The sequence below is a fragment of the Pithys albifrons genome, chromosome 7, assembly GCF_047495875.1.
Source record: "Pithys albifrons albifrons isolate INPA30051 chromosome 7, PitAlb_v1, whole genome shotgun sequence".
NCBI classification, from domain to species: domain Eukaryota; kingdom Metazoa; phylum Chordata; class Aves; order Passeriformes; family Thamnophilidae; genus Pithys; species Pithys albifrons.
The window spans coordinates 20649718-20677684 of NC_092464.1; the positions used below are offsets into that span (position 1 = coordinate 20649718).

At 37.6% G+C, this 27967-nt stretch overlaps 1 protein-coding gene across 8 annotated transcripts in view; it reads right to left on the reverse strand.

Annotated features, from left to right (window-relative positions):
* Positions 1 to 608: 608 nt before the first annotated feature.
* Positions 609 to 27967, reverse strand: part of CACNB2 (calcium voltage-gated channel auxiliary subunit beta 2) — a 248435-nt gene continuing 221076 nt past the window's right edge. For 4 of the 8 annotated variants that reach the window (XM_071560219.1, XM_071560217.1, XM_071560223.1 and 1 more), the window contains 5 exons: positions 26636 to 26745; positions 12166 to 12317; positions 11372 to 11467; positions 9800 to 9985; positions 609 to 5279 (listed from right to left, as the gene is read on the reverse strand). In XM_071560219.1, coding sequence (XP_071416320.1) covers positions 4788 to 5279; positions 9800 to 9985; positions 11372 to 11467; positions 12166 to 12317; positions 26636 to 26745 — 1036 coding nt within the window. In that variant the 3' untranslated portion in view covers positions 609 to 4787. The remainder of the gene's footprint in view (positions 5280 to 9799; positions 9986 to 11371; positions 11468 to 12165; positions 12318 to 26635; positions 26746 to 27967) is intronic. The other 4 variants (XM_071560220.1, XM_071560218.1, XM_071560224.1 and 1 more) reach the window with 1 other exon arrangement.

Genomic DNA, 27967 nt, shown 5'->3' on the forward strand with positions numbered 1-27967 from the left:
TTTTGTACTGCCTGAATTCATTGCAGAGAGGCATGATAGATGAAAGTGGCAAGAATAAAGTAAGAAATGAGAACATGCATGAGTTAGAAGAACCAGCTTAATCTCTATTATATCTGATACAGATCTTTTTTGGGGCTGCGTAGGAACATATTTCTAGGGTGGAAAGTTATAAAAAGAAACCGTCTATAAAACTACTGTAGGCTCATATGTAACAGTTTGTTATATAAAAGTGGGGAAATAAATTACAAACAAATTGCTAAACAATAAATTTGATTGAATAACATTTGATTAAAAATATTCACAGTAAAAATGGCATTCACATATATTACAGATGATTTGGTGAAAGATCTACAATAAAGTAATAAATATAAGTAAATGCACACCAGAAATGTATTATCCTCTGAAAAATAATTTCTCTGTTTTTCCTTTAGACTGTATCATCAAGTTTTTTGCAATGTGCTTGATTTTCATGGATGGAGAAGAATTTAAGTCAAAAACATTTGGGAAATAGCTTTCAGCCTGATGTGTTAAAGCAATCAGAGGTCAAATGCAACCACAAACCAAAATAAGTCTTGGAAGAGGCTTTAGTAACTAACAAACACAGGAGGTGGTTTACACTGACATTTTACTTTGAACAGACATTGATTAAAAGCAGTCAGACCACTCCCTTCATTCCAGCTGAGGGAATCATAATAGACCCTATTAAAACCTTTGCAGGTGTCATAGAACATGAGCATTTACAAAGCAACAGGGCTTAAAAATGAAAATTATTAATAAATTAAGAGAGAAAGTATTAAGGGGCAGGGTATTAGATCTCGTCAGGAACTGCATGTATAGGATGAGTAAACAGGTATGCAGGGAGAAGTAAGAATGGGTCTCTACCTTTATTCAGGGTTTGGTGAGTGGAATTTTATTTCCTTAATTTATAATAAGGGCTATAGGTTAAGAGTTTACAGATTTCTGTGAAGAGAGATGCTCCACTGAAACTCTTTGTGGCTTTAAAACTGATATTCATTATATAGGTCCAAAGCCTTATGAGAAACTATGTATTTAATTTTATACATTGAGAAGCAAAAATTACAAAACTTCAAATTCTGAACTCCTGATACCAGACACTGAGTATGAATCCATGAGCATTCTAGGATAATTCTTTGAATTCTAGACAGTAATTTATGGATTGATTTAATAAAAATAGTTTCTTTTAGGTCTTAACTCCTACTGATGCTGCTTTTGTGCACAAACCTGTTTGCTTATTCTTCCCCACTGTCCTGTCCTTTAACTGGTCTGGAAGACTGTTACTGTCACTTCCTTCCAGTCCCTCCTTGAGAATTATTTCTTCCATGTGTATGTGACACTAAACAACTCAGGCTACACTGGTGTATATTGATTTGAAAAAACACACAAAAATAAGGTTAACATCTAACGTATATACATGCAAATTTGGAAATGCATCCCTTTCCTTCCATATACTTAAATTCTTTAGAAAAAGAAGAGTACAGCTGCCAAGACTTAAGTATCACTTAACTATTTTATTTTTCTCCCCTTTCCTTCTGTTTCACTGATTTTATTATCTTTTTAGCTCATTTGAATAGAAATTTTACAAGGTGTTTCATACCACACATACATAAGAAGACTCTGGAGCTTACTGGGACCTCTATTATTTCTCAGATTCAAAACCTCTGAAACCAAATACAGAGATACAAACTCATTAGTATCCTAATGCAGACAATAATACGAAACTTTCTATTGGCAAAACTGTGCAAAGACATTTCATCACAATAACCTTTGATATGTCCTCCAGTTGGAGTATATTTAAAGCTTCTTATTGACGTCACTCTGTTAAAGTGCTTTTCAAAGTAGTGCTCAGCAGGCAGGTGGTATTGTGCAATACGTGTATTACAAGCTCACATTACAAATGATTTATCACTCTTAAAACAGTAACTGAAGGAAAGTATCTTAGCAAGGCTAATAAAATCCTATTCAGTGAGTCTGCCTAAGAAATACAAATTTTTGTTAGTATGTTGTCTATACATAATCAGCAGCACTATACAAAACATGATTCTATAACTAGTAGGATTGAGACTTGTCTTTTTTTGTGATGTTTATACTCCACAAATCAATATATAGGCCCTACTTAAATACTAGGGTTTGGAGTATACTCTTTATTTTCCTCATTATTTGTCTATACACGGCTACCTACTCCATAGTTTTCATATACTACTCAGTGCTTTGAAATTCTGCCAAATATTCCTTAAAAAATACTTTAAGAAAGGTGAAAAATAAATACTCTCTGGAACAAAAGTAAAAAACAAACAAACAGACAAACAAACCCAACACACAAAAAAACCCCAAACAAACCAAAAACCCAACAAAAAAAGAACAAAATATTCAAGGTATTGAAGTGGAATCACTTCTTAGAGGACATAGCTGTCATGAGTTGTAGGGAGCAATAGCATTTACTGCAGCTGGTAAATTAGCTAAAGCCAGGCTATACAGAGCAATATAACTCCTCTTCCCACTTACATATGATCTGATATGATTCAGACAACAAAGTCTTTCAATGTAATTTTTGACAGATACCCTGAAAATCCTCTTGTATCGAAGCCACTGTTTATATACTCATATATCCATTTAGTAATACAACAGATCTACTTACCTATTCTTCCTTTGTCTACGAAGTCATTTAGTGATGTTTAGAAAAATGATGAGAATTTTATTTCTAGAAAAGTAACCTTTTGTCTTGTGTTCCCCACAGTTCATGCTTTGAGCCAAAACCTACCCTTGAATAACGACAAGAATCAGCAGCAGTGGGAGGAATGGCCAGATACCTGATAGCAGAATTCCTCACTCAGGTTGTTTTGAAAAATGCTTATAAAGCATCAGGGAGAGGGAGAGGAAGAACACAGTATGTTTAAGGGAGTTAAACTGAATTATTTGGATGCTCAGATAGGAGATTGGAGAAAACATGCACCTGCCATATATCTTATCCATTTCACTAAAATGATATTCAAAATCAGGCGATGCTGATATTCCCAGAATTTAAATAATAAATAAAAATAATTTCCAGCTAAATTAATTAGTAGCGCACTACAGTCTCTATATAACATGCTATTTACAGGGAAATACAAAAAGTATTTAATTCATACAAGTACTACAAAGACTATATGTGATGCAGAACAGCTTTTACACTAGGCAAGGGTATGGAACCTGGAGTCAAAAATAATAGTGAATTTCACCCCACTTACCAGTGCAACAGGTGTTCAATGCAAAACAGACTGTGTTCACTCCCTTTGATTTCAATGCATTTTCTCTAGAAAGTTCCTAACAATGTATTTTGTCATGGTCACTTTTCTATGCTCTCACCAGCAGCTCCACAGCTTCAGTGAAGGACAAGCAGTGAGCTGGCTGCAGAGGGGGAATGCAGAGGAATTGGCAAATGTAGAAAAAGTGGAGAAGCTACAAAAATTTATTTTCCAACAAAATAACTCTCCACAAGCTGTGTAAACTTTTCTGCTAAAACAAATAATCTAAACCACAAAGATTTTACATTTCCAGTAAAACTCACAGTAACATTTGCCTGTTATTACTCTCCTGAGTCTCAACAAAGAGCCAGCAGATTTATGCTTTCCCAATTACCTGGGTCAGTAAACTCCCCTATATTCCCTGACTGCAATTTGGATTTTTAAATTAATAGACAGAATGAAGAAAGGTACTTTCTGGGTTGTTGAGTTAGCTTTGTTTTCTTCAGTAGATTCTCACACTTTGCTGCCTAACGTGCACACGCACACATACGCCCATCCACCACCCACCCACTCACATACACACCTCCAACATGTGTGCTCTATTATACTGACAACAGAACAAAAGTAAAGCTGTGCCCATTGAAATTTTGTGACCTGGAAAGAGAAGAATAATTTATAGTGTTAAGTCATTATCTTTACCATAACTTTGAAATGCAAAATTGGATTTGCAAGGACAGCATAAGGTAAAAGAGTTACACCCTTTATCTCAAGCATTCATCCATATTTACAGTAAGTATAAGCTTTCTGCTACAGAAGAAGAAGTATTTAGATTGAACACTGTTACAGATTTCCTAAGTGAGGCTAGTTCCAGTTGCCAGTAATTCAAAAGCAAATCTGCTGACTTGGCATTAGGACTCTAAAACAGTGTGATCAAACTTATATAGTAAGAAGGTGTCTGCAGAAATAACATTTATAAACTGTATATACAGTACACAGTACCAGTACATAGAAAATAGATTTTGACTCCATGATCCCCTGTGTGTAAGGCAAGACTGAATTCTGTCTTCATACGGAGACCACCAGAGGTACAAGCAACAGAGTGGTGCTTAAATCAATATGCAAATCAAGTGCATACAAATTAAAAATCAGAGCAGACAAAAAGTTTTAGATTCTTTTATGTGCTGATCCTGGCTTGCTGAATACACAGGAAGTTATTAAACATCAAATGTACCTTTTTTTTAAAAAAACACTAACAACACCTTGATGGCAACAGATATTGTTCAAGTGGCAGCTACCAAAAACAGCTTGAAAAATGTCATAGTACAACATCAGGAACTCTTCAGTTGTACTACACTAATGCATATAGCACTAACCAAAAAAATAAGTATATGAATATTCTATTTCATGCTATTGCTATGCAAGCAACAGCAATACAAATCAGCATACAGAAGGATACCATATGTTCTGCAATGAAGAACCCAAAGATATTTTCAAGGGGCATTGTTACAAGACTTCAAAGAAACACAAGACTGTCAGAGGCAAAAGTTACTGACGGATGTAAACATCCCTGTTCCATTCTCCTGCATCGTTACGTTTTTTCGATATCACTTCCCCATCCTTGTCACAATATTGGTCCCTTGATTTATGACGACTACGCTGTTTGTTGCATTCATTGTGGTCCTGCTCGCGGTCCCTCTCCTTTGAGCGATGCCTTGATTCTCTGTGTCTGTGATCACTGCTCCCATGGGACTCGTCTCTGTGATTATGATCCCTGTGAGAATCATAGTGGTCACCATGCTCATGTGAGTAGTCCTCCTTTGGCTCTACATAAGCTGAATCTCTGCTGTCTTGTGTTTCTGAGTCAAAAGTTTCTTGCCTATGAAGGCCTCTAACACCACTGCGATGGTTGTGGTGTTGGCTTGAGGAGGAGCGGTGCTGGGATTTCTTGATGGGTTCAACCCGTGCTTCCTCTTCAATTTGTGAACCACTGCGTTCAGGGACCAAATGGTCATTCCTCTGGTCTCCTTGAGATCCCTGCTATCAGAACCAGCAGTAAGTTCAGATGCATGAAGTACACAATGAAAAATTTTCTCCAATATCAAATTCAACTAGAAAGTATCATGAAAGTGACATTTGAGTACACAACAATCCACTTTGATTCTAAACTAGAAAAAAACCATTAGAATTCAACTTTTACTGAAAATTCAGTATTATAATACAAACAATTTCCTTCACTCTCATCAGAATGGAGGGTAGCACTCGGATTATTCTGTGACACTTTCTTGTCTCTTGTGATGTTTCTGATTATTCCAATTGCCAATAAATGCCACCACCCTCCAAACAAAAAGAGAGCATGCAGAAACAAGACAAACTGCAGAGAAATTAGAGAGGACGTATCATGCCAGGAAAGGGCAGATATCAGTTGAGAGTTTACAATGTCTGCCTGGAAACAGCTGCTATGGGAAAGTGATTTTAGAGGGCTGAACAGGTCTATTCCAGCAAAGAACCAAAGTACAAAACCTTGGCTCCTTTATAGAAACTTTTTTTTTTTAGGAAAAAAAATGCAATTGAATCTGGTATGAATAAAGTTTGTATTATGATACTAATAGTATCACTGACCTTTTTTTTTCTCAGCAATGATTTCATTTCTTTATGGTAATGAAAAGGTAAACTTTGACCTTACAATTTTACGAACTCAAGAATATAGACCATTGCCAAGAAAAGTATGAGGAGAGTGATATTATCATATACAGAATTTCCTAACACACCACCACTAATAAAAGACTGAAATAAAAATTACCAGGTAATAAACCTACTCTTCACCCGCATAATGCTTTGAAATCACTGCAAAATGAACAAGTGGCATTATTTAATTCATTTGGGGGTTTCATTACATTAACCTGCTTTTATTGCCAAACCACAGCCAAAGACTTTTCATGCTTAATTGCAACAATTTTAAGAAATAGTTTATGGTAAAATTGAATTATCCTTCTCACATGACATGAAGAACGCCAAGACAAAATCATCTCTGCTGGCACAGAATTAAAATAGGTTTTAACAGAGTTATATAGGCCCTTGTTTGTGAGACTGTTCTGAATTTACCAAAGTTAGGCTGAAGTTCGCCCTTCTATGTTCAGAGTTGTCTAAAAATAAAGATTGCCTCCCAGGCAGTTCATGTACGCATCTTTTTTCTGTCCTTTTATTTAGTGGAAAAGAGCTAGGAAATTTTGTCCTTCAGCCACAGATCCTGGTGGGTGGGTTTTCTAGCAACCCAAAAAGTAAAATGGCAGGAAATTGGACAAGAAAAAAAAAATCTGTATTTCATCAGAAACTTATAAAGAACAACATATTTCATATCAGCAGTTTGATAAAATTTACTAATTGTAAATTTCTAAGAACTTTTTGTTTTGTGAACTTTCCAGAGACTGTGGCTTGCTCCATGTGTTCCTAATTTGAAAGAAAGTAATAGATGAGAACAAGTTAACAGGAACAGCAGTCAAATTTGGTGTTTGTTCTTGTTTTTATGATTCTCAAGATGATTCTGATTTGCCAGAAAGGAATGTAGTAATTATAAACATGAATAGATGTGTTCAAGGTGAAATTAAATGACTCAACAAAAGTGAATTGTAAATGAAATCAAGCAAAAAGTGAAAGAATCCAAAGCAGGCACTGCTTTGGATTGGAAATTGTGTAAACACAATTTCTATCAGTCCATCACCATGACTGTTTTTAAGGCATATAAACTTGGTATACATATGAAAACCTTTACTTCTCCTATGGTCAAATGCCACATATGTATGTACCTGTATATAATCCTGACTAATAAAATCCATCATTGCTGTGTTTTGAGAACAAATGCAAAATGTGAATCTGCTTTGAGCACAGTGCTACTTTTACAAGCTCAGATGCATCTTTGCTGTGATGAGTATGTGTGAAGGGGCACAGTGACTAAATTTAGAAGCAGTACCTGCAAATTCAAAATGGCGTTAGCACTATTGGGATTTATGGGCAAATTCATATGCCCATACATATTACTTGGATGCTGAACAGGTATGTTTAAATCTGGATTAGAGTATGGCTTTATGGTTCATAACCTAATTTGGGCTCTGATTTGGATTAGATTCTTCAGTGTAGGAGTTTCATGGCACAATCTTATAAGGCTTTTTGTCTAAATTAGAGAAAGTTTGAGATAAGCCTATTTCATTATTTAGGCTATAACCTCAAAGAAGTAGTGGTTTAGAAAGAAGTGTTGAAAGAGGAGAGAGAAGTCTGTGTTCACAAAGTGAATTTGCCTTGCTCCCTATTTTCATTCAGTGGTCCCTGTTCACCTGCACCATATGCGTGTGAAGTTGCTCCAGTCCTTTGGAATTACCCAACAATTTCCATATAAGTTTGCTCCAAATCTCTCCATCAGATGGACAGGTGGTGTACGGCCTTTGCTGATTCAATTTCAAAAAGTCCCAGGAGGGCTCACACCGTAAAGCACCTCATGCCATGCAATGCACACCGTCAGCATCACGCTATACAAATGCCACTCTGGCAGCTGGCAACACAAATCCCTCTTTACACCCTGAAAAATCACAAAACCCAAGTATGGTTCATGGCAAAGGGGCACTGAAGTGGACCTGGGGGAGGATGACTCCAATGCTTTGCAATGCAGATGTGCCTCCTCCAGGCCAACCAGATGGTGGCTTGACTTTTCCCTGCAGAGCACCCCACAGAAACAGCACAGGCACAGACTTTAAATCCCCTAAAGAGAGGGTCTTACACTGTTGAGAGAATTGGTTATGCCATCATGATTAGAAAATAAACCCACTGTGCCAAGGCAGTGACAGGCTCAGGTTTGAGATGTCAGTTGAAGATCTATCATAGGAAAATGAAACCAAAAGAATGTAAAAGTTCTGTGTTGTGTAAGTGATCCCCCTTAATTCATGCTTCTGTATTAGTAGACCTATAAACAAACTGTGAAACTGCAAATACACTCTTTAGTTCTTAAAATAAAAATCTGTTTGTAAGGAAATAGCACAACATTCAGAAAAGTGTTATTAAAACTCTTGTAATAGTTCCTCCAGAGAATGTGGTTAATAAAATGAGTAAGTGAACTATAAATCCACACCCAAAAGGCATTAAAAAAACCCTCAAGCAAAGTAATTAAAAAGTTTACAGAGAAAAAGAAAAATTATCTAGCAAGTCTGCACACAACAAAACTGAATTTCATACTCAGAAATTCTTCCAGCTCACAATATTTTCAGGGTCTTTCAGCTCTGAGGACAGAAAAAAGGCAGAAATAAGCTGTAGCTTACCATCTCTTTTCCTCCAACTGCTTTTGAAGCAAGAGAAGAAAGTACCCTGCAAGGTGGCTAAAGAAATTTTTCTTGCTAAAGGGGTCCAGTTACATTTTTTTTCTTTGATTTTCTAAATGGAGGCATTTTTCTTAGCCAAAATTATGAATTTTAACTTGCATATGTATATAACTTATGGACATCTAGGGAACTCAGATAGAAATATAGATGTACTAAGCTATTATTTGATCTCAGACAGATATATTTTAACCCCTGCTGTGATCTCAGCCTCAAAGTGACACTATTGATTATGAAGTATCATCTTTAAAGACTCCTTTCATGCCATGCAACAAATATCCAAAGGATAGTGTCTCCTTATGCTGAGCACCTTAATAGAATTGTGCAAACCGAAAGCTGGAGGACGAATAGAGGGGACATAATACACCCATATCAACAGGTACATCAGTGCAGAAGTGGGAATAATGCCTGTTTTCCCTAGCTCACTGGACAGTGTCCTCGCTGTTCAGAACATTCTGCCTCTCAAGGTCTTGTTCTGCACAACATGCAGTGCAGTGGGACTCAAGTTTTATGTAAGATTTTCGCTTGAAGGAAGTATGTACTTTTCACAGCAGTGGCCAAGGAATAAAAGAACAAAGGAAACACTGGAAGAGCCACTTTGACCTTGAGACTTTACTAATATAGTCAGTTATTCTCAACCCCTAAAACTCTATAGCCTATGGGAAGATTGGAACAGATTTCTCTCCAAAATTTGTGGATCTGCTCTGTACATAACCCAATTTGTCATGCAGGGCCTCTGGGGCTGGGATTTGCCTGTTAGCAATAGTCTGCCCATCAGTCAGAGAGTTACTAGAGGCTGTAATGTGCATCGTATTAGCCCAGTTTTATTTCTCTGATTGGATTACATATGGCCAGCTATAAAAATGCTTGTGGCTGGTACACATATAACTGGCACAGCGGTGTCCTGGCACAGTAAAACCTGAAGTATTCCACTTCACATCAACATATGTTTTCAGTCAGGCCAGCTAAGTCCTTGGAATCAAAATCAGCCCCCTAGTCAGCACACAAACACATGCTACTATGAATGCAGTAGCAGTAACAGTAACGTGCCTGTGTTTGCCTTTTATACTGAAGATGGTTCAATGTCTATCAAAACCAGCAAAACACATTCAGCATATTCTAGTATCAGCTATCACTGTGCTTTGGAAGAGGAAGAAGTAGACAAAAGAAAAAGAAGCGATAGCATAAAAACTGTACCTGTAAATTAATATTTGGACCTGGGCTAATGGAAAGAGTGGCTGTTGCAAGTGTGCGAGTGAGAAGCTGGTTAGGAGGATTGCTGCTCGGTGGATGTGTGGCCTTCCAGTAGGCTTCCAGATAGTCAGCAAGGTGCTCACAAGCATCTTCAAGCTGGTTCTCATCAAGAATTACATCAAACATTTCCTGATAAAGGAAAGGTTTTAGTGAGAATAATCACCATCCAAAGGGAGATCAGCTAGACACACTGACCACACATTCCAATCATCAAAAATGAACCACATTTCTAGTTACTTGTATTAAGATATTTCACCTTCTTTCTTTGTTTGTTTGGGGTTTTTTTCGGGGAGGGGGCGGGGGGGGGGTGGGAGGTGGGGGTGGGGAGGGGGGAAGGGTGTGGTTTTTTATGTTGCTCTTTGGATTTTGTTTTTCTGAATGCAATTGACACAAAAGACAGCAATCATAACTAGCACTAATGCTGCTAAAGCAAGTTTTCATGACTTCCACTTAGTAATTCACAGTCAATGGAGACACAAAGTAGCAGAACAAATCTTAAAATTCAAATATAAAGAAAGAGGGGTTACATGTGGAAGTATTTAGCTACTGGGAAAAAAATGGAATGGCAAGAAAAGGATTCACTCCCCATTATCTAAAATAACTAAGACAAACTAAGACCAATATCTAACAGTAAGAAATACAAGTAATACAGATAATTCAGTTACCAAATGTCATACAAATATTAGGTAAGCGATTAGTCACATGGTCTAATTTTAGGCTTCTAAAGTTAGGAGGTGAGTTTCCTCCATCTTCTCCCTGGTCAGGGAGCCAGAAGGCAGCTTTGAGGTCCTATGCAGGTCTCTAGCATTCTTCATTGACTTTTTGGGGATTTGAAGAGATTAGTCTTTCAACTGAGATGCTTGAACTTAAATGATGAAGGCATTTCCTTCACTCAGCTTTGCAACTATGGCAAATTATATCTGCAGCTGAACTGAACCTTCATCTTGTGGTCTCTTACCCATAGTCTTGACAGCTGACTATGCAGGTAGCAATGCATGCCACAGCTGGGGTCTCATCACCACTGCTTTATAGGTGGAAACTGAGAGAATTTACTTCAGTGCACATCAATAGAAGAACTGCAGAGCCCTCAGGTACCCCTCAGCTCTTTGACAAAACTGGGACCAAGAACATCAACAGCAGTGGGCTGTGGTGACATACACCCCAGGGGAACTACTCAAACCACTGTCCTTACCCTAAACTACCACAGATAAAACAGTCACTAGCAGGATTCATTTTTAGACCAAAAACTTCCTAAACATTTTTAAATAAAACAAATGTTCAGTTTATTGAAGCACTGACTGTATCAGCACACATCCTAATAACTGTTTGTGACTAGGACTTTTTTTCCCCTGCGCCCTTGTGATGAGCCCCGAGACCTCAGGAGGCATTCTGCAAAAGACTAATAGTGCAGTGTGGCCAGAAGAGCGCAAACATTCCCGAAGCGTATGTAATTAACCTCGTGCTTGAAAAGAAAGGCACCTTTCAAAGACAAGACATAAATTAACAGTAACTCACGGGAGGACACTGTGCCAGTTTATCAGCTGCCACCATCTGAACATTAAGGTGTTTGGCCTGAGATTTCCCTCGAGATTTTATCAACCTCTGTAAAACCTGTGAAAATGAAGACATTAATAAAACTGACCAGGTTCAGGCTTAATGTACCACTTAAAGTGTTTATATTTGAAACTGCTCACATGGACAGAGCAAATTCTTCATTTCCTGGCTTCAGAAACATTTCCCATGCTCTTTAATCCAGAATGAGCTAATTTTCATTTACTTCCTGACATCTTTTTGTTACAGGCACTAAAAAGTTCCCCTCTTACTTTCTCTCTGCTGCTTCACATTTTTTCTAAGTTGAATTTTTTTAAATTGATCTCCTGAGTTCTCTTCTCACAAATTCCTTCTTGTTTCAAATGCCTCTTCACAAGGTCTTTGCACGCGTTTTTCAAGGAATTAAAGAGTATACTGTCGGGAGATGTTACAGTTTAGCAATCAGTCTGATAATTATTCTGTGAAAATTTTTCTTTCATTTCTGTATTATTTTGATTTAACAAACCATTTTCATTACTTACATGATTGATATGAAAAAGTGCAATCCCAATTAAAAAAAATTGAGTTACAGAATATTTTTCAAAATAGGTTTTAGTAACACTAGAGCTGAGATACTTTTTTAATGAATAATACTTCATCATCCAAAGGGAAGCAATAACAATAGATAGCCTCTGAAATATAGCCTCTGAACTTGACTGAGGACATGTGATAATCTGCACTTAAGACTGAAAGAGCATGAAGGTGACTAAAATATTTACCTTAGGAGAAGAAATCTTTACGTATACTATAATGGGAGCCAGAGAGGTTTTGCTTAGTTGAGCTGGGTGGTTAATGGTATCAGCATCAAGCACTACCAACTGCAGTGTCCTTGCTAATTCAAAAATCCGTTCAATTTCACTTTGCACTTCAGCTGCAGAGAAGTAGAAAATTAGAGTTATGAAAATCCTATGAGGTGATTAGTTTTTTAAAATGTAAAGATGTTGTAGACTGGTGTGTTGCTCCTCCTCTGGTTGCTGGAGTTGTTATCCATGCACGTCCCTGGCACACTACAGTAATGAATGCACCATTAGTGAGAGCATTTCATTCCTGATTTGTTGCCTTTGCAGGCAGCACTGCCTGCCTCTCTCATCTCACCAATTCCTGCCATTCCAAGCTGGAAAGATACTGCTAACACCTTCTTAAAAGACCCCAGACCATACATGTAACAAAAAAAGAGGTATTAATGCCTGCAGCATCAAATGGTAATCTTACTACGTCACAAATTTCCTACATGTAAATAATTTCAGCTCAGATGTTAATCTTACACAGCAACCAGTTTGCTCAAACTGGAGTACCTGAGGCAGGCACTAGAAGTATTGGGTGTCTATATAGCAGAAACTCATGCTTTTTCATTTACTTCAACTTATCAAAGCTCTGGAAAACAGTTTCTTTCATATACTGGTCTTAGCATGATACCATGTAAAAAAGTTCATTATTATGTGTAAAACACTTTTTTTAGGAGAAATAACTCGACAATCCAAATAACGCTATGGTATCCTCTTCACAACCCCAGAAGTTTTGGAAAGGTGATTTTCCCAGAGAAAAATCATCTTTTCTTCTGGTAGTCATGCTTCCAGTTCCTCAGTACCCTGCCTGATTGGCAGTACTTTCCAGGGCAAACCTTTCCAAGACAGATGGGCTGCATCCGCTTTCACAAGTGCTGTAGAAACTGTCTTCATTCCCCAATGAAACAAAACTAAATCTTATAATAGCAAAATCAGCCTTGAAATGGAATCACATTTTCCTGTTCAAATCTTGCTCTAGGCTGAGAAATTACAGAAGCTGGGTGATTTTGCAGACAAGTTAGTAATTCATACAGGTTCCCCTTTAAAGGTTGTGCACACTCCATGAACCAAAACCACATTAGATATCTAGCCCACTCAAAATAAATATTAGAAGACAACAGAACCTTAAAGGTCAACAAGAGGTACCAAAAACTTAATATAGAGTTTCTTGAAATTACACTATCAGCCTTTTCTATTATACTGGAATAAGCTTTACTTTTGCTTGAAAACAACTTATCTGATCCGGCTAGAGAGAATTTTCTGTATCAAATGGTCTCTGTAAAGAGATGTGAACAGATCGATTTTTTGCTATCTTAGAATAGCAATGGAATAAATCAGATACCATAATAAGGTTGCAAAATTTCCAAGACAGAGCAAGGCATCCCAGCAAATTTAGCTCAAAGTGTTTTTATTCCAGATCAATAGGTGATTGGTACGGTCATTTTATAAATGAAGTAATGTCTAAATGGTCATCAGAAAATCTATATATAGTATCCTTTATTGGAGGAGGTTGACTTTGTTTTGGATCTCATAGAGACCAGTTCCAACTGTTTGTAGTTTTGACTGAGTACAAGCCAATTAGTCTTTTACAGCAGCAAACATTGTGAGATGGACACAGGGTGGTATGGAAAGCATTGATGCATGCTTTCCTGCTGGTCAATGAAAGCACTGTGGCCCAGCTGCTGTCTAAATCAGAACCACATTTTTTAAGACAGCTGATGGTTCTTGGCACATATATGATTACATTTTCTGCAACTTCATTGCGTAGAGATACTGCTGAAATCACTGAATACCATTGTCTCAGAGTTTTAGCAGAAGATAGTCAATAATCTATCCCTAATTTAAATCCAAATGACAACTAGAATAAACATATCAGAGATAATTTGTCATGCTGTTCTGATGATGAGTTTGAATTGCTTTCCTGCAATTTCAAACCAGGCTCAACACTTCTGTCAGTGTAACAGTATCAGTTAATGTATCATTTTAAGACCATGCCAGACTGCTAAAAACCCCTTGTTCAAGACAATTTATAACCAGCAAAATCTGTCTCTATGCCACTGTATCATAATTTTATCTGGGAAAGGAGCATTTGCAACACCGCTGGAAGCACTTTTCTGCCAGTACAGAACACATCTCTGTGGACTACATTTCATGCTCTACTTTATGAAACAACCCTTTGTCAGGGCAGAGTATGCCTCAGGGTATGTTCTATTGTGAAACATACCTGGGGCAATAACTGGAGGTAACTATGGTTCTATGAACCAATAGTTTCCACTTGAGTCTGAAGATGAAGATATCTTTTTCATCAATTAAAAAGTATTTCAGTACTTATTTTTCTTAACTTGAGAATAGGAGAGAAGATCAACGAACTACACTGCATGATTGGTGAATTAATGTATGTGACTCTACTTCTCCAGTCAAGAATGGATGGGAAAAATGCCAGAAATTGTTGAAGACATCCTTGTCTCCTGTTCCTTAGAGTACTTCTTGAGCTTCTAGGAAAGCATTCACTTTGCTTGAAATCTTTGAATTCTAACTTTACCCGTAAGATTGTGCCAATTACTTACATAATAGTAGCTTCTCTTTTTAGATGACAAAGGCTTTATCCACTGCTACAGCTTTGGTTTTCATCTTTCTTTAGCAACATCTCTCAAAAAACCCGAATTCTATACCCATAGACGCCTTCACAATAAGACAATACAAATCTTCTCTTAGACTTTTGCCCAAAGTAAGCAAAGAACTTGAAATGTCATCTGGGGATAGTAACAAATGTCAGTGGTAGTTAAAATAGGGAGCTGAGAACAGTGACAGTGGGGTATCTTCAAAGTAGCACAATAATAGGTTTTCAATCTTCCCACCTGCATGAATACCATCTATTTATAATAATGTCCCTTCTTATGTACTGGAGAGGCATAACCTGAGTGAGCTTATAACATTAAACTCCAATAAATTGTTTTGCCAATCATAATGAGCACCATAATCTACTATGACAATCATCAAGAAATTCTGACAGCCCAGCTACAACACTCAAACCCAGGAATCAGCTATCAAATTTTAAAGTGACTCTTACAATCTGTTTCAAAGGGACATATTTCAAACCTGGGCTGAAAGCATCCATAGCAGCCAGGAGTAACTGGGACACTCAGCTTGACAGAGTAGTTTGTTTTAGGAAGCATTTTGTTTTAGGAAGACCATGATGAGATGGCAGTTTCATGATAGGGATGAGATGCAAAATGGGCATGCTTCTGGCCTGCAAAGGCCAAATTAGAACCACAAGTACTACTTTAATACATCAAAGAGATTGCGATCTTCACACTGAGCAGTGAAGTTTACATACTGTCAACTGAGCACAGTGTGGGTTTTATATCCTGTTTAATTTGACCTTGTCTACTATCCATAGTATCTATGACTGTTTTGTTCATAGAAACAGATACCTAATTACTTGGACTGCAACTGCCACAGAGACAAAACAACCTAGTTTTTTAAACAGGGCTCAGGGCTCCTGATATTGCAGACATATGGGATGAAAAGAACATACATGCCATATAAAATGATTAGCATCACCTTGCACAAAAAGCTTTCAAAGAATTTTATAAATTCAGGAGAACAATCATCAGTAGCCATGATTTTTCTTATACCAAGTCTTTTACACAAACACAGTTACTTAAAAATAATTAATTACTAAATTCCATGAATATAATTACAGTAATGAGAAGTTTAAGGCAACTTCATGAATTCCACAACAAAGGTGAAAGAAACAAATGTGGGTTTTATCCCCAGTGCCTGTGGAATGTCCTGCACCAAAAAAACCTGCTGAGAAATGAATAAAGGTCATATCTAAAATCCAAGAAAATTTAAAAATAAAAAAAAGGAAGCAATAACTTTCCACCTGTGCCCACACGTCTCGACTACGACAAAAATCATGAGCTTGAATGACAAAATTAAAATTTAAAATTTTAATTTGTGAGCATGTGTGTGTATACACACGTTTATATTGAGTGAGAAATGCCCAGAATGTCTGCATTGGGTATTGCTGTAACCAGAATGCAGGTACATGGCCACAGCAGGCTACCCTGGAAGCATTAGGTATCTGTGCTCACTGTACACAAAGTGAGGAGGCCAAGGGTGTTTCAGTAAGCTACATGGTGTTTGAGCAGATCAGAGCAAGCTAACAACAAACCCCAGACATACATAAGTGTTTGTCTCTTGTCATCTTCCTCTTTCCTCCCCTCAAGCACCAATGCTGCTCTGGGCAGGCAGGGAGCTAACAGAGGGGTCATGCTGGGTAGGGGACAAAGGGCTCCATTCTTTCCCCAGCCAGGGAGGTTCCGTCCAACAATCTCCAGGCAGGACTACGTGTCACACCTCACACTGTGGGGCTCTTCCAGTGCTGGGGAGCAGGAGGCCTTGTGCCTCCACTGCAGTGTACCCAGCTAAGAATGAAAAAGTCTTGGAGAACATAAGCAAGTAAGAGGGAATAAATGCTTTAGCGTAGTCCTCAGGTCAAAAGATACCTAGATTACATGTGTTTTATTCAAATTTCTACAATAAATGTAGTTTTTTCAATATAGTTACATTTCCCTGGTCTCCACTAAATACCTTAGCCACTAGCTTGTTACGTAAAAACGGGAGGGTGGGAGTGGGAGGATGACAATATTTTCCAGGAAAAGTGGCTGCATGTGTTACTCATGCCTAACAGATGGGGCTCCTGTGAGGGATACGGCAGAAAGGAGAGAAGAATGTGCTCTGCTTGGTGCTTCTGTCTGGGCTCTGCTGAAGGGGAGTTGTGGGGTGACGTGCTGCAGGAAAACCGGGTTTTCCTCTTCCTGCCTCCTGAGGCTCAGTTGAGGCAGAATTCAGATGGCTTTTAATGCACACACATGTCCATGTGGTATTGACAGATACAATGTCATGCTTGGAAACCTCCACATAACCAAGATCTATTTATAATGGACTAACATGAAATGCAATACTGCAATTATGTGAAAATATAAAACAGAGAGTGTAATTTAAAAATACTAAATAGCACATAAAAATATTTACTTCCTCCCCTATTTCTCTGGGCTAGCAACACAATAGCATTCATGGAATGATGCTTCCTATGCCAAGTTTAAACTGGAAGTAAATTTTAATGGCTTGTGAATGGAAAATATTGAAATCAGCAGAATGCAGCAGCAACATGAGTGGATGGGGACTGCACAGGGCAGAGCTGCACCATGATGCCTGTGCCAGGCAGAACTGGAGCAGCTCCAAAAGGTGCCATGCAGTGGCACAGTGCTGCTCCCATCATTAAGCTTCCCTACACTATGTTAAGGAGTAATTGGGATAGTAAAACTGGGCAAAGAAGCGGTCTAAGATTTATTTTGCTGAGGGAACCGAGCAAGTGTCTCTGCATAGTTCAGAATGGGTATCATCATGTCAGGCTGGCACTAACTTGGGTATTTCTGTACCGTGCCTCATTACTCAGTGCACTGCTAAAGAATTTTACAGCCCTGGTCCATTCATAGGCACCAAGTACGTGTTCCCTAGGTCTGTTGGTTTTTTTCAGAACAAACATAAATAAAAATATTCAGCCTTTCTCACAGACAGAATATGGAACTACTCCATCACTGGCTATTCAACCCCTCCTGCTGATGGTGTGCTGCTCTCAAAACATGTGCGTATTCACTGAGTGGGAGAGATACTGACTCTGTAGCCTGATGCTTAGAGTGGGAGGCAAAACACATGGATTCCAGTTCTTTCTCCAGGGAAAGTTTAATTATTTTGCAAAATGCGTAAGACTCTGCAGGACCAACCAATAAGCATCCTAAAGGTGATCATAGCCCTGCCATGGCAATTGAAATTATGAGTCCATAACAGAGAACAGAAGTGAACCCAGATGCTTTTGCATTCTGGTTAAACAACCCAGGCCCTTAGTCTTGGATAAAATGAGGACACAGATACCAACTTTTAATCAGTTCTGTGAGTCCAGGAGAAAGAAAAAATCCTATATAAATTCAGCCTACAGTGTGAATAGTTTTAAGGGAAGCAAGCTGTAATCTGCTTTTAAGCAAACAGCTAACTGGCTAAAAACATTTTATTCACGTATCCAAGTATCTTGATTATAGAGATATTCATAACCTTAAAAATTATTCTAATACATTGCATATTCCTTTGTCCCTAGAACATGTTTTGTTTCAATAGAATTACCAATCATCCATATTTCTGTGAAGTCTAATGAGAAAATATAGGGGCACGTTGCTGAGATTTATCTCTAATTTACAGAAATTAAGTTTTATTCCCATCCCTCCACTCCTCATATAGCCTTTGAAAATACTCAGGATTTCATTAAAGTGCTTTGCCAATACTGTATCAAAAATTTATTTTCAAATTAGAGTATTGGAAAGTTAGTACCAAACTTCTAATCGAGAATTACCTAAAGAATTCATTAAGGAAACTCTGACCTTAGATGTTAAGAAAATCAAAGGTGGTCCAGCAGGATAAAAGAGCATTTTGGGACATGTGAGACTGATAAATTATAACAGATTTGGGAAAGTCATGCTACTCTTTCGCCATTTGTGTGCAAAAAGCGTAGCTACGTCCTCATGAAAACCCAAAAGCTCCTGGCTGCTATACTAATTACAGCATTCTGGTTCAAGGCAGGTTCAGGTTTAAACAGATTAACACTCCTGAATATTTAATGCCTGGAACTGAGAGTTATGGACTTTAGTCCCGACTACCTTAAAGATAAAATTATAAAGGGACAATCAGGATTTTCCATAACATATTGGACAACTTTTTTCTTTTCTTTGCACTATATTAGATCCTTAAGACTTTGGAAAAGGAACATACTTTTGGTTAAATCCCAGTTTTTCATCCCTGTTTCATGGCCTCTGTAAGTAAGGAAGGATTTTTATGACGCCTAGCTAGCACTCTTTTATCTTGGATTTATAGTTGGGGAAATGTTTACTTGAAACTTATATACTAGAACTGTCATTAAATTACCAGATATTCATACATACATACGTATATATATAAATAAAACAAATAAGTTGCTACCATAGTTTCAAGCATTCAACTGGCTTTTCACACAAATATCAAGGAAATAGAAACACAAGGCTGAAATTTACACAGGTAGTCCACTACTATTTCTTCAAGCATTTATGTTTCATTTTCAGCAGGCAAAACTTCAGGATATCAACCTAATGATGAGAATGGGAGCTCTACACATTGTCTAGAGACAACTTTCCACAGGTTGGCTCTCAATTGCTCATGCAAACTGGGTGCATTTAATGCCTGACAGGTTACTGCATGTGCACACAGAAAGCACATAAACAGATTCCCAGACATTGTGATCGCAATTGATTGAACATATACGCTATGACATATTTTAAAACATGAACATTCACACATCTGTCTTAGTATATGCAGATTAGGTGCACACACCTTAGAAATATCGAGTGGAATACCTAAGCTTTAGCGTTTACTTGTCAATGTCAACTTTATTTTTAGAATTACTTGAAAATAAACAAAGAAAACCAGCAAGGTTTTTTAAAAGAATAACTTAGCAACACCGTACAGGATCGGCTTTTGTCTATCAGTGAGCCAGATGCAAGAAACACACGGTGGTTCTGTGAGGTACAATAAAGCACTCAACACAAAACAGCAGGAAAAGTAATTTTCAAGCTTGTATACATACCTAAAACATCTGGAAAAGGAGAGCATTAATGAAGCAAAGAATGGAAAAAGCCAAGACAATCAGGTTTTGTACAAAGCATACAGCATGAGGTAAGGTTATAACAAATGTAACATACACAGAAAAAGGTTTGGGTTCTTTTGACGAAGAAATGCAGCAAAAGCACAAAGCTGGTTCAGCAGTTTCTGCAAATGGCATGTGTCCATATAAAACTTTAAGCCAATTTGGGCTGATTTCAGGTGAATAAGATTTAACCATGTACTGTGCCTTCTTAGAGAAAAAAGTCTGTTCAAAATTACAGTTTCTTCTAGGTTTTTAAGGAAATTAATCATTTGCCCTTTCCTTTAATTTAGTTCTAGCATCTTACATATTAAACATGTAACAGTATTGACAAGCAAACATTTCTGTATATATACAAAACAATCCTTCATATAGGAGAGGAGTAAGACTGTACTGCCCCTGTAAATCTTTACAAGCCAAACAATATTTTTTAAAAAAATCTTGAGAACATTAATTTTTTAGTAGATATTCAATAGCAGCATTGGTTTCCAATGAGTCAAATTCCAAGTCTGTTTTTAACTCATTCCATTACAAAAGCAAACTGTCAGTTGATAGGTGTGCATAGCATTAAGCTGACTGAGATTCCCTTATAATCCTGTAAATCCAGTTCCTCATGGCTATTCCTATTCCTGATTATCACATTCTTTATCTCTGCCTCTTTGAAATGAATTGGGTTATCCATTAAATCAATTCCAAATAATGGTGCTTGCTTCCCTGTTTTCTGTGGTATGCACAACTGTGAACAACATACGCAATATTGCAGACCTATATGGGGTGCTAAGGCAAGAGTTCTCAAATAAAGGTTCATTTATTTCCCAGAAAAAGCTTTTTTGTACTAATATATCAAACACATTACCTTTGTACTATATTAACTCATTGACAGACACTTCTTAAAATAATACTTAAAATCCAACAACATATTCTAAAAAGTCTAAGAAATAGCCTTCTCTGCTGCAGTTAAACAGTTGCTCACAAATGTGAGCATAATTGAGGTATAAATCAGTGGCCTGGCTGTCTGGCTGCATGAGGTACTGCTTCACAGGGGCAGCTGAGTAAAGGAATAGCTTCCCATTGAATCTGGAAGGAGGGAGGGATTTGGATTAGCATAAAGCAGTTCTGGAGAGCTACATTTCCTATAATAAAAAGCCATTTTAAAGGCTACCAGATATAAGAATACACACATGGGCCTCCATCCATGTGCCACTGCCTGTTCAATGAGGAGCAAGACACAGAGCAACTCATCTCCCCACATCCAATAGCTATACAGCCAGGACACCTGATCAGAGCAAACCAAAACAAACTCTATTTTTTCTTAGCAAGATCAAATTTTTATTGAGATAAATATCAGTTTTACATACCTAGGTTAGAACCGTATCACTGCAGACAGTCCAGACAAAAAAAAAACAAAAACCAAACCACAACAACAAAAAAAACCCCAACGAAGTACAAATGTAGTGTTTGTTGAATTTATTTATTTTTAAGTGGTTTGGAGAAAGGGCCCTATTATTTTTAGTTTATAGAAGGGAAAATATAGGTAGATAAAAATATTAATTTCCCAGGACCCTTAGCAGACCTGCAGCAGATACTAGAAAGAACTAATGTTCTCCAAGTCCCAACTCAATGATTTATCCATGACTGAAACTTGTATGCGTAGAGAATATTATTGGCTGCAAAGCTAATAGAAGTAAAGTAGGAAATGCCAAAATAGCTCTCTTAAATCAAACCTTTTGTGATCTACATTGTAAGACAGCATACTCGGGAATCTACAATAAAGTCATTCCTGTGGGGCTGCTGTCTTATTCAGTATGCAACTCCATACGCTGTTAAGAAGCCACTGAGTCACTTAATTTCCCTTCATTGTCAAATATATGTTTCACATCTCATTTAGAACACATGGCTCTAATCTTTCTCTGAAAACAGAATGAATAAATTATTTATGGCCTATTTTGTGGAACTTACTGTGGTGGTATTTCACTGATGCAATAAAACGATTTTTCACTTTGAAACATCCTAGTTAGGTGAGAACCTGGAATTATTCATTTTTCCAGATAGGAAACTGAATTGAAAAGAATAATCACAAGTTATGAATAATTGGAGGGGAATTCAATTTCAGAAATGTAGTGTCTGATTCTTCAGAGTAATGACCACAGTAAAAATTACATTCAGACTACAAATATGGAACATATCCAACAGGAAATCCTGATTTCTTGGGATTCTTTCTTCTAAAGTGGAACATAACCTTGAAGATTCTTTTAGAAGTCAGTACTAAGACCCAGGACATTCCTGATGCTGTTCTGTACTGTCAGTACAGGACATCAGTACTCATCTGAGAGAAGGGAAAAAATCTTTTGAGCTAAGGCTTGGAATTAACAAGAATGTCTCCCCAGTTAAATGTCTACAAAGGCTGGTATTTCACAAGGTACCCAACAGGAGCTCCAGTAGTCCATAGAACTGCCTGGTTTTCGTCTGCCTTTTCCAACTCAGTGCATTACCATGCAATATGCTGATTTTAAAGGCATACGCTATTGTATGACAAGTTCAAAGCTTCAATCTCTGTTTCAGCTACAATACTTAGTATTTCTACAAAACATGCTGGAAGCATGCAGAAAAGACTAGGGCAAAATAGCCATCTTTATAAAAAGTTTGTAAATACTCCAATACTATACAGCACTTCTGTATCAGAAGCAGCAAAAGCTGCTACTGCATTAGTCTCTTCAGTTAATTCAGCAAAGTGTCCCTTTGCACCCTTCAACACTGCACCTCATCTCTGACTTGGTGAGCCAGGATGGGAGGCAGCATGGAGGGGCCCAGCAGGAACGGAAGCAGAGCAATGCTCTTCCCCTTTGTGCCTCCAACCTCTGCTGGCACCAAATCCTGACTCTAGGCACAGGCAGACACCACAGCACATGGCATACTCTGCACTCCTTTGGTGAGCCTTGCAGGCTGCCATCCCTGGCACTGAGCCTCCAGTGGTGCCAAGGGGATACTTGTTGGCCCTGGGTGAGTGGGCAAGCTGCTGGGATTCAAAAGAGGGGCCCATGGCACACCATGCTGCAGTGCTGTAGCTTGCAGGCCATCGGATACAACAGACCCATCTCCCACTGGGGTCATCCCATTTTTAAACAGAGAATTAACATCTGTGGAACCACAAAGATAAACCAGTGCTCAGTACACTTAAGACTAAAATTCAGATCCCTGTTCCAAAACAGGAAGATAAATTGAAAATGTCCTGTTGTGCTTTTAGAGAGTTTCATTTGCCTTCCCAAAGTTTCTTGCCCCATACACTGTTACGTATTTATATGTTAATATAGTGAAATAGGGGAAATAGCAATTCACTGAACAGTTTCAATTCTCCATATTAGTTTGCATATTTTTTCAAGAAAACTAAGGGAGAGGACTGGTGGAAAAGTAGTCTGCAAACACTTAACTGAAGACTGAATCACAGCATGAATAAACCTAAAGATACTAAGAAGCTGCACAGTTAGCCTCCTTACCATCACTTCCTTGGCTTTATTTTGCATAAGTTGAATTTGTAAATCTAATAACAGCCTTTTAATAGGACTTTTTGTTGACTTACAACGATGTCATCACACAAATCGCAAAATAAAAATTCCACTATATGGTGTGATATTGTCACCATCTCTTCTACTTCAGCCAAGTAAATACTCATAGCAGTGTGAGTATTCACCTTCTTTGTGAACCACTGCTAGGAGAGGCCACCTAGCAGCAGACCACAATGATATTTTCTGTTTCTGACTCATTTCTACTTTGAGGTGTATCCCAGGTAAGCAAGGGACCAGGCTGTAACACTCCTACTTTTTTAAGTTTTGCCTTGCACAAGGGTTTGACCACTGTCTTGTAAAAGCAGTTACCTTTTCTGACTCCAGGTTATTTTATTTTATCTCAGTTTTCCTCCCAACACACTGCTGCCACATCATTTCCTTCCCTGACTTCCTTCCTGGCTGGCTTTTGTCCTCCCATTGTTTACACCATGTCTAGAGCACAGACCTGGAGGTACTGTATCAGTAGGTTCAACTATCCCAACTCCTTCTCCATAATTCCAACCTTTTCCATGATGCATTTTCACTACTTGCCTTCTTTCCTTAGCCTGGTCAGCCACCTGTTCTTCCAGGTAAACATCTTTAAAGTAAATGACATTTTATTCCATACTTCATGCTGCACAGCAAAGTAGGGATTGAAAATTGAAAGATGAGCATCTTTCCACCTCAATTCTGCTTGGCTGCCCTGATTCAATCTGCTGGAAGCAGATTCTCCTCAGCATCATTGCTGGACTTTGCCCAAAGAAGCTGAGTCTTTAAGCACTTCAGACACAAAGCTTGGCATGTGTTAGTGGCAGCTTCTAATAATTTGGTAAAGTTTTCTCATTATTTTCATAAAAATGCCCATAAATATGTAACTGAAATTTCATTCAATTCACAACCAAATTTCAAAAGCCTGCTAGATTACTAGAACTACTGAAGTATTACAGCTTCTGAAAGAAAAGGTTTTGAGAATATTTAAGCTTAAGTAAAATTAATTTTTGCCCTAACTTCATGGTTAAAACAACTCAGTTGCTCTATCTACTATTTCCCAAGCTACTTCAAAATTATTTTATAAATCAGTCAATTTTTAGAACAAATATAAGCAGCTTAAGACTTGATATGTAGCAGGAAACCTTAATTAATAATAACAGCCCTGTTAAAAAACTAGAGAGACATATCTACCTATCCATATATTTACATATATACATAGTCCCTGTCATCTTTTGACTGTTTCTAACTGAGGTTCTGTCAGAACTTTCCTTTTACATATTACTATCTAAAAAAGTACCTTGACATAAAGAAAAGATGTTGATGCTCTCAAGGGTAAGGTTCTACACGAGAGAAAAGTGCACAAGACTGGGCAGCATTTTATTTTTTATAGATTTTTTCCTGTATACATTTTTGTGATATTTTACATATATGAGAATATTTTAGCATGAGAACCAGATTATATGCTTTTTACTGCTGCATATATTTGTGCAGTATTGCAAAATTGCACACACTTTGATGATCAGGTTGGGAACCTAATCATCATGATTCTGTTTGTTTCATGACTGGGTGACCTCTATCCTTATTACCGATTTTAGTTCCATTGAAAACAAGTGACACTTTATCTTTTCATTAGATTATTAGACAGACTTCAGTGAAAGACTGAAATTCCCATAAAAGAATATTCTTGTGTGAAAAGATATTAATTATGTTGTTACAGTACACTGCATTTTTATATTCGAAAACAATTACAATAAGACACTAGGAAGCTATCAGACTACTTGTTAGCAAATATTCACATATCACACATATCTGAGAGCAAAGGTTTTAAGAAGCAAATTTTCAAGAAAGAGAGTCAAACTTTTTAAGGTTGAGAAGCTTATTCTAACAAGGACAACTGTTTTAGGCAAGTGTTAAATATTCAGTCACAGTACAGGTGGAGTCAGATTTTTTTTTTGTAACAAAACTGATAAAGAATCCACCTAATAGGATAAATGAAATTCCTTTCCTGTTCCACAAAATTTACAAGTTTTCAAGATACAATGCTGTATTTGGGGAAAACCAGGCTCTCTCAAAGGCTATTAAGAGGAATCTGCAGCACGGTAAAGGCAGAAAGATGACTGGAGCATTCACGTGTAATCTAGAAAGTTCCTCCTTTCTTTTTGTATTTGATTTGGGAACTGAACAGGACTTGTCATGGAACTCATGTCCCATATCACAGCGGAGTGTCCAAATATGAGTACATACACTCCTTTCAGGATCCATCTTAGATTCTTAGATTCACAGGATGGTTTGGGTTGGAAGGGACCTTAACGGACATATAGCTCCAACCTGGTTGCATGGGCAGGGAACCTTCTGTTACACCTTTTGGCAAGCTCCAGGTGAATCTACACAAGGAATGCACCAGTGGTAGCAGCAGAGTCTTGGATATAATACACTTGCACTAGTGGAAAGCCCAGGGGTAGTCAGGAATTACGTATCCAAAGTGACCATCTTTACTCTAAGCCATCTGTACTGTAAAAGGTGACATTTAGTTAGAACTTGTTACCTAAGCTTCCTTTTCTTTCTGGCTAATAAATATTTAATTATTTACACAGCTGTACAAGCTTCAATACAAAACAGTTCATGTGAAATGATAGATATGTCTGCTATGAACCTAGCTATACAGTTTTTAAAAGTATCTTCCCTTTTGCATTCTTCTATTTTTGTACCAACCTCAGAATTAGTTTAAACTGATACAAAAATTCATAAAATGTGTACCTCAGTAAATTTTTTCAGGCTTTATATGAGTAGCTGTCACTTCTAGTACTCTTATCAAAGATAATGCATAATATCAATAATATCCACTTCCAGTCAAATGGGAAAACATGTCTTCAAATTTTATATGGATGGCTACTTCTCCCCACTGAGGCAAACAGCAAAACATAAAACCTGAGTGTAAGCAGGATAAACCCAAAACAGCACTTTTTGAAGTTTATTTAGTAGTGATTTTAAAATGATTTCTAGTGCCAGGATTTCTGGATTATTGGAAATGTCATTTTTCTCACAGCAGAGAGAAGGCTATTTTTAGCTTACACATAGGAATTGAGAGAAGTATACTTTACAGGCAATTTGTAGATAGCAAAATACAAGTACTTACCTAAGCTTGATCTTGTGTTAGATCGCTCTATTATCGCATGCTTACTGGGATTGTTTAACACTGAGCGTTTGGCAAGCGAGATGTCTGCTGTGACTCGTGTTATCGATATACTGCAAAAATAAATACAGTCGAATAGTACAATATGTTATTTATCTTTCTGGGATGTGGGGAGAATTCTTGTTTTACACTAGCGGGTGGCTAAGACTACAGGAAAAATAGTTCTTTGCAGCAGCACAGTATGCTTCCCACATTGTGAACAAAGAAAAAACTTTAACTAATACTGCCTGCAAAGCTACACATGTCTGGGGAGAGGGGAAGCAGCAGAAGGTCAGAGATGTGCTACAGAAGATGGGACTTCCCTGTGGTCTCCAGGTCTCATGAGGGTATGACTTTGCACCAGTATGCCCCGTATGAAAAGGCTGGTTTCTCCTTTCCCCAGTTTCTTGAATGGTACTGAATGCCAATCTGGCTTATTTTAGCCATACATACAAGACATGTAAGGATATGCAGAAGTAAATGTTAAAGGTAAGGCTTAGCAGGGAAACTAATACAGCAATGTAACTTAAAAAAAAATATTGTTCAGTATACTAGCATGTATTTTTTAACAGAGTGCAGGAGTTATCTATAATTTTCCAGAACAATCTAGCAATATGCTGGCCACCTAAAAATGGGAAACTGTAACATGGAGAAGCACATGAAAACTGGCAGGCTCAGTTTTGTGTTTATGAGAAAAGATAGGCCAAGAAAGAAGCAGTTACTTTCAGTTGTTTGCACTGACCTGCTACATAACCTTCTGCATATTCTTCTTCCTAGGAAAACAACTGCTTTGGTTTGTTTTGCATTACAGGGTCAGAATGCACCCTTAAATTCCCTTTCAAACTCTCTGTTCTAATGAGGTTTAGAGGTCACATTTTTCCAGTGCTGAGAGTTAAATCAGACTGATGATATTCCCTTGTTCTTCCTTGTAGGATTTTACTTGCAATTTAAAAGGAGGAAATGGATTTGCAAAGAACAGGGAGGGCTCCTCTCTAGCAAGCACTGTCAGATGCTGTTTGTTCATGTGAAATTTAATCCAACTGGCCATTTCCCAATGAGCTCAACATGTGTATACACTTATCTAAAACCCTCAAAAATGTAACAAAGCCAGAAGTTAACATGGAAAAACAGAATTATTTGCACAATACTGATTAGTACTATAATTTTGGAGATTTATACATGATTTAAATTAAGCTAAAAACATAACCAAAGATTGTGATTTCTGGCACTGCTCCCCTCAGATAATGCCATTTGTCTTGAAAATAAATCCAACATGTATATTGGAGTACTCATCAG